Below are 13,230 nucleotides of genomic sequence, written 5' to 3'. Positions count from 1 at the left end.
TGCACAATACAGTAAAATATTGTCCATGTTCTGTTCTTACTCATATAAAGAAGTGATTAAATAGTTTGCAGAAACTCTGAGATAGTTGAAGCTACAATTAAACAAACCAGGAACAAATAAAACTTGAAGTCAATCTACTACATACTGACCTTTGAGACCCAAAATCCACGTTTTGGAGTGGTCCAGTCAGAGTTCAGCCCTTAACCCATCAGAGATGCTGTGGAATCACATGAAGAAGTAAAGAAGAACGGTCCAATATTCCTCGTGGAAGTTGCTCCTGCAGCTACAAGAAGAGTTCGGTGAGCTTATTGCTACCAACAGTGGTTTAATCTGTAAACTATTAATAATAGTTTTTATAGTTTGGAAAATGATTGTGTGGTGTTATGGTTTGGGATGTGAACCAACAGACCCAGCTAGTGTGTAAGTGATAAAAAAACTGTAATAACCAGGAGTCAGAAGAACAAATAGCAGCATCTGTGCTCAGTGGAGCTTAGGTCTCAGGACTGTGGAAGTCTGGTGATCTGAGGGAGCATCCAGTCGTTACAAAAACATCTAACCAAAAATCTCAATGTCTCATGTCAACTCTTTGTATTTCTTCTTCCTCTCCCTCACTACATCCTGGTTTGTCTGCATCAGTTTGAGGTAACGTGGGCTCTGATCCGAGGACCCGTTAACTCCAACAGTAACTCCTAACGTCAGCAAATGAACGATGCGTGCTCACAAAAAAAAAAAAACGATGGCTGGTTGTTCACCTTTTGATATTTGCAGTAAACCAGGAAGTGATGTTCTGAAATACAGTAAGAGGGCATCGAATCCAACCAATGACAGTTGAACAAGCACGTCTGTTTCCTGATTAATGGAAGAGAAGACTTTGTGAAGCTGGTGGAGATAATAGTGGCTCACTACCGATTATCTGTTCAGTCTGTTGTTTTATGTGTTTTTTTCAGTTATAATGTTTTTATTTTGTTTAACTTATGTTCAATCCTCTCCTATGTTCAATTTAATATTCAACTTCGACCTGTAGATGAAAATAAACCTTGTGGTTGAATCTGACCCTTTGACCTAAACTGATGTGCATCAACCCTGACGAATAAATAAATAACTGAAGATAAATTAATAAAAAATGAATTGGTGGTGCTGGATTTCTGTGCGGAGCTCAGATCCGCTTGGTATCATCATTCATCTCTGATTCACTTGTTTGTGTTAATCAGCTTTAATCACCTGTCAACACTCAAACATCCGCCGACTGACACACACAGCTCCAGCTCTAATGAGTCTTTATCGTAACATTTCAAACCACATAAAGCAAAACCACACACACCTTCACACACTGCAGCCCCTCAGACTGGCTCTACCTGTCTCGTGTCTCCAGGTGTGTTTTAATCTCTTTGTGGTCTCTGCGGTGTCACGTATCAAACGTCCTGCCTCACCTGAGGCCACGGGGCTTCCAGGAAGGAAGTGAAGGCGGCGCTGTCTCTGCCGACTGATGCGGTCAAGCTTCAAATGCACCTTCAAGACTTCAGAGGAACGAGCGGCTGAAAGAGGACGGATCAGAGGGGAGGGGAGGGGTATAAAAACAAACACACCTGAAGGCAGCAGAGTCAGTCAGCAGAGAGCAGAGGCAGGATTTTACTCAGAATAAACACAGGCAGAGATTTTACTACAAGTCTGGAAACAAACCTGCAAGTTTTCTTAAAGAACTGAACTCATTTTAAAACTAAACTGCAAAGGTAGAAGACACCTGAAGGACTTAAACTAATTCTTCTAATAACAAGATCCACTATTAGACTGGAAGACAGCTGTTAAAGTTTAGGTTTTCAAAGGTTCACTGCACGTTTCATCACATTAGAGTGAGATAAGGAGATAACAGAGGATCCGGGAGCTGATAGTTGACAGAGGAGTGACTGACTGATCGATCAGATGATGTGGGTGTGGAGAAGTGTACTATGTGTCTCTCTGGTCTGTGGTCTGGCTCTGGACTCCAACACCATCAGATCCTCCAAAGAGACGCAGCAGCAGAGCTCCGAGCAGCTGGTAAGAGACGAAATAACCTCTGCGTCATTATTCCTACTTCACCATTTGTCAATGCAAAATATTCTACTTTTTATCTGAGCACAGAACTTGAGGAGTCACAGTTTATTATAAAGTGGACTGCAGGATAAACCCCTGTTAATATAAGTATTTTTAGTATGTGTGGTAGAGTAGCAGAGCAGCAGTAGTATTATTACTCCTATGAGAAAAAAGAGCTGCTATTATATAATTAAAAGACAAGTTCACACATTTTCAGTGCGTCTTAAAATCAGGTTTCTAAGTAAACACTGAAACACGTTTTATCTGCTCTAATTATTGCTGCTGTTCATACTGACCATAAATCATTAACATAAATTATGCAAAAACACAACAAACAGCTTTTGCTTACAAAAATGAATTGTAATTTTTGGTCAAACTTCACCCACCACAGTTTGACAAACAATAAATATCTGTCAAACAAAAAAAAACTCTTAACCCCAAATTAGAATGGAAACACACATAGAGAGAATTATTTAATATATATATATATATATAATTTAATAAAAACAGTAAATTTAGAGGACGTGGTTATATGGATATATATTTTTTATATTTTAGTATCTTCATTTACATTTTCTTTGACTTATATTTGACTTTTTCTCATTCTGTAACTAGTTTTCCATCAAATCACCATCAAGACAAATGATGTATATTATATGAAAAAGTATTAACTATGTGAAAAAGTAATAACTACAGAGAAGCTCTAGTTAACTTTGTAACTCACTATTAAACTGCACCCCTATATTAATAATAAAAGAAAATCTAAGGCCTTCTTACCCGTGTGAGCATAACTTCACCTGTACTTGGATAATTTCTTCGACAGACACAAAGTTGTCTGATTTTTCATTCTTTTATCAACATGAAGTTCAGAGATGCAGCTCAGTACTGAATTAATTCTACATTCTAAAATGCTCCTGTTACCTGTGTAAATGTTCTGTGGTAGTACTTTATTTTGCTTTACCAAAACGTCCCAAACTTTTCCTGAAACAAACAGTTATTTTTATTACTGATTTTATTTGTTAAGTAGTTAAGTTGTAATAGCAGCTACAGCAGTAATAGTAGCTGTAACAGCAGCAGAACTCATTTGACAGGACGAATGAAGTACTCTGAATCATTAAAGGCACCAAATACTCACAAGTGTTACTAAACATCTTCCAGGCTCTAGAAGTAGTACTAACAGTAAATATAAAGATTCTGACTGTGACTTTACTGTCACCCGTCCATTAGGATCGTTCAAACGGTGATCGGGTGGAGCAGGCCACACGGCGCCGAACAGAGACGAACTCCAATCGTAGATCTGGATGTACCACACCGGGCTGCGACGCTCCTACGGTCAGTGGCAGACTTAGTTAGACTTACTTAGACCTAGTTAGACTTAGTTACACCTAGTTAAACTTAGTTAGACCTAGTTAGACCTAGTTAGACTTAGTTACACCTAGTTAGACTTAGTTAGACCTAGTTAGAAACACACATTTACATTCTGATTATTCTGTGCACATATATGTATAATCTATTACACACTTACAAATCTAATTCACATTTCCATGTTTACACGTGTACATATTTACATATCTTAGCACACATTTACAGATATGTGTAGTAATTTTCACATTATTTAGACTTTTAGACAATTTACGACATTGTTGTAAATTTATCTACATATTTACATTTATCACATGTACACATGTGTAAATATTTACACATTTACATGTCACAGTACACACATTACTGTATATGTGAACATTGTCCAGGTCCTTTCATGATCATACCGATTACTACACCATCACAGCCTTAAAGCCAGGTCGTGACAACATTTACAGATTAGTTTACACATGCACATATCTCAGTACACACTTGTAGCGTGGTCTACACATGTAGAAGGTTGTGTGTACATCTACAGTATGTACATGTATCACTACACCATTACAGATGTGCATCTTTGTGCTGAGGTACACGAAAATATACTGTATGTGTACACAAATCTGAAAATGTGCACAGATAGATATATAATTTACAGATTGGTGTGCACAGTTACACATTTGTCTACACATGTCCAGTACAGGCTGTGGACAGTTTACTACATCATGCACAAATGTTACAGGATATTATGATGTAGAGGGAATAAAAAAGCAGTTTACAGTTATATTTCTTCAGATTTCACTACAGTAAAGTTCTGCACTCTGCATGAAATTACTGAAAATGAGCCGGTTTGGTGTAATCTGGTGTGTAATTCTGCAAATTAAGTGTGTCTCCTTTATTTATCATGCCTTAGTTTATTCACCGTTTTTGATTCTGATGACGATCTGTCTGTCTGTCTGTCTATTAGAGTGGAAGCTGCAGCAACAGAGCTCAGAGGAGACCATCTGCTCCAGACAGACAGGTGGACAGAAACAAAGACTCAGATGGACAGAGCAACATCGACACGTTCAACAGGACCAAAGGTGAGTTAGTAGAAGTTGACCACAACTCCCACAGTGCACTGTTGTAGGAAACAGGACCTGCTTTAGGCATAGGGCGCCACCGGGTGGATGATACGGGTATTAGTGTATGGGAGCAGTCGTCCTTGGTTCAGGATTTATATTGAACTTAGAACCATAAAGAATTAGACTGATAAAGTTTAAATCATGTCTTAAACAATGATGAAGAGTAAAAAAAACAACTAAAAAGGGACAATGCATAACCACAGAGAAACAAGAAAACCCACAGATACAGAACAAAATAAAAAAGAAAAGTGACAACACACGACAACAGAGAGATAAAAAAAAAAAACTTAACACAATCACAAAGACACAGAAACAGCCTTCAGGCTCATCAGGTCACACAAAATGACTAAAAAGAGACCAAAGACGACCATAACGCACAAATAAATGACCACATGCAGACAAGTGATGTGGTTTGAAGTGGTCTTGGTCTACCATGTAATCCATCCACACTCAGAGGGTCCAGCAGACTCAGTTGCTGTTGTTGGACTCATGTAAAACTTTTAATGTTTCAGCTCCGGAGATGTCGACCTGTGTGCGAACCAGAGACTGTGAGGAAGGTCTGTGCTGTACCCGGTACCTGAACAGTAAACGGTGTCTGAGGATCCCGGTGGAGGGAGAGGCCTGTCTGCTGCGAGGCGCCACCAAACGGAAGAGCAACCTGGGGCGCTGTAGCTGTGACAGGGGGCTGTCCTGCACCGCCGCCAGCCAGACCGAGTCCGGCAAAAACAAGGGTCAGGGGGTGTGTCGGCCCAGCCCGCAGCAGGCCCAGAGGAAAACAAGGCACTCTGGGAAGAAGAGGAGGACGGCAGAGAGGAGCTGCTGACAGACTTTTGTTTAATTTTTCTTATTTTATTTAAGATTGTTTCACTTGGTAGAAAAATGTTGTAGATGTTTGAAACTCTAAATACTGAGAGATGAACTTTTGTCTCAACGTGGAGTCACAGGAAAACACATCAGCAGAGTCCAGGGGTCCCTCGGTCGGGCCTTCAGTAAAAGATATGTTCTCACCACTGTTATTTTATTCAATAAAACTTAGTGTTGTATTTAAAATAAAGACTATGATTGTTACACTCTGACTGCTGTTATCTCATTCTGTCGTTTTAAAGCAGGACAACGAGCTAAAAGATTAAGTGCAGTTAAACAGCAAAAGATAAACTATCAACTGTTGCTTCAAGACGTCCAATCTTTGCTTTTTATTCATATTTATTTTTTATTACACACTTTTTTTAAAAGTAGTATTCGTATTGCTGTTCATTAAAAGCAGTAAGCTAAGCCTTAAAGTTACTTTAGGTCATCATCATCTAAGATTTAGTCTAATTTGAAGGAAAACTAGTTTAAATTTATTACATCTCTAACACATTCCTCATGTTTCATGTGTCCCAAAATAACACTAATCATAATAATAATATTAACAATAATAATAAACCTTATAAGACAGACGAGCTCGATATGGGTGGTGTGATCAGCTGAATGAGTCATTCCCTCCGAGCTCCCCGACCTGCACTCAGTCTACATCGAGCACTGCTGCAGCAGGAAGTCATTGAAGGACCTCGGCCACTCCCTGAAAACTTCCCCGAAGCTTCGTCCCACTGGCAATTCGGGACTGCGACCCTATACAATAACAAATCAGGATGTAGTACATCACTCATAAGTTGCACATTTGCACATTGCTATTTGTTGCACACTCCCTATTACCTTGCACATTTTTCTGTTTGCACTCAGCTGTAATTTAACAACTTCTCCTGGTTAAGTATTCTGTATAATTTATGTACTGACCTCATTTAATTCAATCTTTGAATATTGTATATATTTATTTCTATTTGAATATTTGTTACTTGTAGTCTAGTCAGGCAGTTGTAAAAACCTTTCACTGCATATTATACTGTGTATATCTGTGTATGTGACACTGCATTTGATTCCTAGGATGAACCTGTTGTTGGACAGCTGTACACAGATGGTTGAGTGTTGTGTCCAAAGAACCAAAGACCATGTGGTTCATGGACGACTGCTCTACAAACTGATCCACAGCTTCTCTAAAACCTTAAAGGATAAAACCTGTGATTTTCTATATTTTAGCTACAGTGCACAAATCCCCAAAAAGGACTAAACCGAACAGTGAGCTCACCGTGGATGTTATTATAAGAACCGGAAGCTGCATCAAAACGCCCATTTGTTGTTTTTGGGCCTACAGAGCATGCTCAGTAGTCACCTCTTCCAGTAACAGGCAGCACATATACAATAAAACGGTTCTTGGACTGAACGGATCAGGTTCTGATGGTAAAGTTCATTCATGTTTGTTTCTATTGGTTCTACAGGTGACACTGCAGAAATGCAGATCTCCTGTTATTCAAATATTACTTTTTCATTTATTTCTTTGTTACAGAAATTTATTTAAGAGATTTTATAAACACATTTAGAGCTTGTTATGAACATCAGCTGAGCTTTATGGTGACACAGAAAATCACTGGAACTATCCTTTAAGCTTCATTTAGAAACTAAATGATCTTTTCTTGAGTTTAGTCTGAAGTTATCTAACACTAACCTTGACTCACCTGTGCAGCTGCTCTCTGTGAATGTGCCTCATTTTGTTCCACAGCTTCACCTGCTTCTCTTCAGGTGTCACTTTCTGAGCAGCTGCTAAACCAGAGACAACAATACATTTACTTAACTTACTTACTTAATTTACTTAAATTTACATTTTATAAATGGAAAATTACTCGATTTTCAAAATGTAATTTTATATCAGCCGAGCTCTGACTGTGTGCTGCTGAGTCCTAGTAATAGCAGTGAGGCTAATTTCCGTTAGCATGCAAATTGTAAATCCCATTATGTGTTAGCTTAAAAGTATTGTATAAAAAAGACGAAAATCATATACATATGGACACTTCAGTCACCTCAAATATAACGGGGTGCATATATATCTCTCAATGAACTTAGTGTATTTCTAGTATACAGTGAAACTGTTCTTCCCTCTACTGTAGACAGAACCTGAACATTTAAAGGATCAATCCGCTGATTTTCTGCATTTTTGTTTTAGCCAACAGACTAAAACGCATCAGAATCCATCTTTAGCCACAAACAAGTAAAAGGCTGCTCCACTACAAACCACAATCTCTAAAGAAATTGTTGAAGCCAACCTAACGGATTTTATTTAATTTTAAGCATTTTATTATTTTACTTTGACATAACAATGAGCTCAGTTTGGAGATGGCAGGTTAAAAATCAGTGTTACTGTAATTCCAACTTTGGTCCCATCACAGACGATGCTCAGGGTCAGGATTTTTACAAGATCTGGTTTGTGCTTAAATTCAGATTCTGGAGCAGCTACAAATGTTGCTGCCAATAGGAAGCTAGGAAATATTTTCCATTCTCAAGACAAATACCTTTAAAAAAAAAAAAAAAAAAAAAAAAAGTTTTTAAAAGAAACAAATCCACTCTTCAACCACAGTAGATCCCACAAGAGCATCTCTGACAACCCTTTACATCAACCTGCAGTAATAACCCTAATAATTCTGTCTTAGTAAAAACAAACCACATTTCAAATGTCAAGGCATCCGTTTTATTTCATATTCCATTTTTTGACTTAAAAAATAAAATACAGTTGGTACTTTGTGGGGGGGAGGAGGAACCAAAAAACCGTTAATGCAAAAGAAACTTTCAGGCAAAGTCACAAATGCAACAACATGATTTCAACTAGAAAAAAAAAAAAAACAAACATTGGGGGTGGGTTGCAGGTTAATTCTCCATCGATAGGAATGTTAAATGACTGGGGTGGGGTGGGTTTGGTTTGGGAGGGTGGGAGGAGGGGCCTGTGGCTACAGGGTGAGCAGGAAAAGTTAAGTGCTGGAGCTCAGAGCTGCCCACAGTCGGTGATGGTGATCTTCGTTTTGGTTTTGCCGTTCTGGGAGCCCTGTGACTCCATCTTCCTCACCACATCCATGCCTTCCACCACGGAGCCAAACACCACGTGCTTCCCATCCAGCCTGCAGTGCACAGAGAGCCATTAAACATTTTATACACCCCAACTTCACTCAGATTAGTTATAGATGTAGAGTTATTAAAGCTAAAAAGTTTACTAAAGGTGGAATAGGAGGTGTCACTTTCTGTTAACAGGTTTAAAATCTTTAATAATCATGCTGATCCTGGAAATAAAACTGATGCATGTGACAAACAACTTAAGAATGCATCTACTCTCACCATGATGTTTTTTCTGTGCAGATAAAGAACTGGGATCCGTTGGTGTTTGGCCCAGCGTTTGCCATAGACAGGATGCCAGGGCCAGTGTGGGTCAGGCTGAAGTTCTCATCAGCGAACTTGTTGCCGTAGATGGACTTTCCACCAGTTCCATTGTGGTTGGTGAAGTCACCGCCCTGTGTGATGAACGAACAACAATAACAAAAACATTTAATCACAATTCTGTTACCAAGTTTGGATAATTTGGCCAAATATGCAGCTGCTGTTCTAGTTACACGTGTAATGTATCGTTTCATCCATTCTGAGAACTACTAGACACCAGAGCTGCAGATCACACATACTTAACATGCAGAAGTAGCATCAGTTAATTTGGTCAACTAGCATTTCTCAGAGCATCACTACACTACAACCTTCAAAATTTCATTTGACCTGTTCTTTGTGACACCAATTCAACTGGAAATGTTTGATACATTAGCACTCTCTTCTGTGTGTCCCCAAGGAGGCATACCCAGTTTACAAAAGAAACAGGGTCTACTGTGCTGTACCACTTTTAAAAAAAAAAAGTGTGAATTCCTCCACCACTGTTGCTAAACCATTGTAACCAAGTTGAGCCCAAGAAATAAAATACTCCAATATCACACACTCACTTTGATGAGTTTGTGAAACTGACCCAGATTAGGAGTATCCTGTTTTTTGTCTGGTGCTTTATTATAGAGAAGGTGGGGGGGAGATAAGAGGCATTCATGTCTTTGCATGCGTCAAGTTTAATTTTTAAGAACTCAGAAAATCAAAGAATGAATCCATGATGACAGATCTTGATCATAACCTTAAAATATGAATCCTTTAAACATGTGTATCAACATGTTAAAATGTGCACTTTTACTTAGGGGAGCCATCATTTATAAAAACCACTGCAGATCATTTGGCCTTACCTGGCACATAAAGCCAGGAATGACGCGGTGGAAGGTGGAACCCTTGTAGCCGAAGCCCTTCTCACCAGTGCAAAGGGCGCGGAAGTTCTCAGCAGTTTTGGGCACCACATCATTACGAAGCTGCAGAAACAAAACAGATCCACAATCAGTCAACAAAAAACAGCCTCAAGTCAATTGTTCATTTTCAATTCAATTTTATTTGTATAGCACTAAACCACAACAGAAGTCATCTTAAAGAGTATAACTGAGGACAAAATGGGGGAAAAAAAAAAAAACCCAAGAATTGTGCAATCAGTAACTAGTAAATGAACACAGATTGTTACCATCCAGGCCCTGAGCCAAGAGCAGAACAGGTTTAGACTCTGCACTTTGTTCTGAGCAGCAACCAGTTGTGAAACTCTACATTTATTCAGGAATGGAAAAATCTAATCTTTGAACTGTAAAGTACATGCAGCCTACCTGCAGAAAAAAATCAAAAACAAAAAAAACAAAATTAAGTTACCCCTTTACTCTATCAAACTTAACATGTTGTACCATATCTCTAGATTTACAGACTAGCATTTTACAAAAATACAGAATGTTTTGCTTGACATGCAAGTTAAGCAGTATAAGTGCAATATATAATAAAAACTGAACTATGTGCAACAGCACGCACAGCAGCCTGAAGGATGGAGTTCTGGGCCATTAAATTGTAAGTGTATTATGTGGTGAAAAGGGACTGCAGCATTTCACTGGACTGCAGCATCTGCATGTCCTGCATGGCAGTGGCGCTTACCATGCAAGTAAGTTCAGATGGTTGGGTGGGGGAAGCTACAGCAGACAGGCTGAACAGCTGTGCAGCTTTCCACCTGCTCAGCAGTATCAAAGCCTACAATGACTTTCAGATCAATAAGACATTTCCATAATGACACTGCTTGTTAAAAGGTGATAAAGACAGTGACTTTGTAAAGTTACTGTTCCTTGCATCACTACAAAAACTGCAGCTAATTCATACAACCAAACTGAAATGGGTACAGAGGGTTGCACCACTTCTACGCCAACGCTAAGATAAATCCGTCCCATATAAACCAATTTCCAGTGGTGTTTTGATTGTATGTAGTGACTCAACACTGCTGGTGGACAACCCAACTGGATGTTGATGCATCAGTTTAACAAATTTAAATGCGTTTGTACCTGCAATGTGTGAAAACTGTTGATGCAGGCCTTCAGTATAAATATGCACTCTCCCCATTCCAAAAAAGATTTTTTTTTTTTTTTAAATAAATGCAAATCACATGCAAAATGTATTTCACAGTTATGTTTATCTGTCTTTGTCTTACAGCGATCATCTGTACTAATAAGGAAAAGAAACAGGATCTCAATGATTCATAATTTAAGAGCTGCATGCTCCAGGTGCCAGGGAGGTCTAATTACCGTAATCTCACACCAACTGGGCCATAAATGACTCCCCGTGCTCTGGGGCCGTGCACCGTGTAACCGGGGGCGTCTCTGGGTTCAAATTTAGCCGAGAACTCGTTCCATGTACCGGGAACGCCCAGCTGCAACTGTGCACACAAAATGGCTGCTAGCCGCCTTTAGCTCGCAGCTAGCTGTCGATACATTAAACTAATACGACAACGGCGCCATTATAGATGCTGCTGTCGCTTATGTAACGTTGTGCTTATTCATCGTTGCCGCAAAGAACTACAGGTATCCCGGCAGCTCCGGCAGCTCCGGCCGTCTCCCTACATCCGCATTTTTTAACCATGTAGACGCCCTCCCCTCCCCCATGACCGCGCCAGTACGGTGGAACTTTCCAGAACCGCTCCCCGGCCGCGAACACAGGAACCGGTGCAGTTAGCTTTAGTGGCTAACATGCTCAACACCGCAAGTAGCTAGCTTGTGGTTACATTTAGTATTTCAGACTCCACCGAAGCTAAATATACTGACAGTTTTCACCTTTTACACACATTTTAATGTGCAGCTTGTTTTAATAGAGTAGTTTTATTGAAGCTGAAGTTTCCCGGGTTCCGGGAAGGAGGGCCCGAAACGCTGCAACAAAGAACGGCGGTGACTTCACGCTCAGTTAGCATTAGCCGAGTCCGTTAGCCGGATGTTAACGGGTCATACAAGGACCGCGGGCCTCTCTTGGCCCCCAGGGTGACAAGTTAGCGCCGTTTTGCAATAAACGATTGTGTTAAAATATATTCTCGCAAATTTTAGTGGCATCTCTGCAGCCGACAAACGGCCGTGATTGGCGCTGCTCGACTCACTATGAAAACACGTCAGTTAGCGTTGCGCTCGATTTACGGCGTTAATGATAAACATTAACGTCTTAACCATGGAAACAGTGTTTAAATGACCCGTCACCAGCTGAACAGACGCCCGCACCAACATCAACAGAGTCCGGTCGCCTGCATCGAGCAGCGCTGGACAGACGCCACAAACACGTGCACATGGTCCCGTGTCGGTGTTCGTGACAGCTCGGCTAACGTCAGCTCCTGTGATGCTAAATACACCCGCTGCGGAACACGGGTCGGGGTTTAACGCTGGTCGGCCCAGAGGGACTCAACACCCGCAAAACACTGCAGAGAAGCGGCTCGGTGAGCCTCAGGCTGCCTTTAACATCAACCAGCCTGGCGGCTACACTTTTCATCTCAGAGACCGGTTTACCTCCATCACAATTCTCCCCGTAGAACCTCCAATGGTGACATCGAAGAAGACTCTGGGTCTGGCCATTTCAGCAGGATGAACCGGAGGATTTAGACTGAGGAGTTTTCCGGCGATAAGAGACGATGGACCACAAGGAACCGAAAAAGATGGAGGAATGTGGATTAATTTTATATAAGGCGACGGTGGGCGGCGTGAAGTCACGGCGAGCCAATGAGCAAAGCCGGAATTATTGATTGGCACCGCTTCTAGCAAATCAGCAGCCAGAGAAGCCGACGCTCCCTTTTAGCGCTATGCGTAAACGCATTTTACGGTGTGTTTGAATCGTGCGTCAGCGCGGGCCGCTCCGGCGGAGGTTGGATGTCTTCAGGCTTTATCCCACACAGCACCGCCCTGCGGCGATGTTCCGGTGATGAAAAAAAATGGGCGTTCGGGACTCTCTGAACGGCGCGGGCCACAGATTGATTGACAGCTCAGGCGTCCAATGCGTGTCAAAGGCAAAGCGCGTTCCCACTGTCATGGAGGAAGTGTGAGTGCGCGCTCACGCGGTCAGGGCGCGGTCCGTCCGGTTCTCTGCAGAAAGAAAGAAAGTTAATAAAGTTTGTTTTTGGTGTTTAAAAGCTGCGATTAAACCACATATTACACATTAACAAATGTACTATTCTTAAGTACAATGTTCCAGGTACTTGTACTTTACATGAGTGTATTTAATCCCTCTTGATAGAGCACTAACTTTGACCTTCGACAGGCTCCAGTAAATATTTCACTTTTCTAAATTAAGTTTTAGACATTTTGAAAACCATCTATCTCAAACCAGGCCTTATTGTTGTCCAGAACCGGACTCCTGTTTGACCTGGTAACCTGGTCTGGACCAGATCATCAAAGTCCTCATCAGTCTGCAG

General features: G+C 40.7%; 2 protein-coding genes across 2 annotated transcripts; one reads left to right on the top strand and one right to left on the bottom strand.

Annotated features, from left to right (window-relative positions):
- Positions 1 to 1,619: 1,619 nt before the first annotated feature.
- LOC113150096 (dickkopf-related protein 4-like) lies at positions 1,620 to 5,605 on the top strand. The gene is made up of 4 exons (XM_026342486.1): positions 1,620 to 2,034; positions 3,298 to 3,402; positions 4,397 to 4,511; positions 5,066 to 5,605. Exons 1-4 carry the CDS (start codon positions 1,921 to 1,923, stop codon positions 5,374 to 5,376), a joined length of 645 nt encoding a protein of 214 aa, XP_026198271.1. The 5' UTR covers positions 1,620 to 1,920; the 3' UTR covers positions 5,377 to 5,605.
- Positions 5,606 to 8,089: 2,484 nt separating this feature from the next.
- Positions 8,090 to 12,491, bottom strand: ppiaa (peptidylprolyl isomerase Aa (cyclophilin A)). Its single transcript, XM_026342491.1, has 4 exons — positions 12,332 to 12,491; positions 9,680 to 9,799; positions 8,751 to 8,923; positions 8,090 to 8,536 (listed from the first exon to the last, which is right to left on the bottom strand). The coding sequence occupies exons 1-4, from the start codon at positions 12,395 to 12,397 to the stop codon at positions 8,404 to 8,406; spliced, it is 492 nt and encodes a 163-aa protein (XP_026198276.1). The 5' UTR covers positions 12,398 to 12,491; the 3' UTR covers positions 8,090 to 8,403.
- Positions 12,492 to 13,230: the final 739 nt, after the last annotated feature.

Source organism: Anabas testudineus, chromosome 9 (genome assembly GCF_900324465.2).
Source record: "Anabas testudineus chromosome 9, fAnaTes1.2, whole genome shotgun sequence".
NCBI lineage: Eukaryota > Metazoa > Chordata > Actinopteri > Anabantiformes > Anabantidae > Anabas > Anabas testudineus.
The sequence above is the reverse complement of the archived record's forward strand: the minus strand, read 5'-3'. Positions and strand labels throughout refer to the sequence as shown.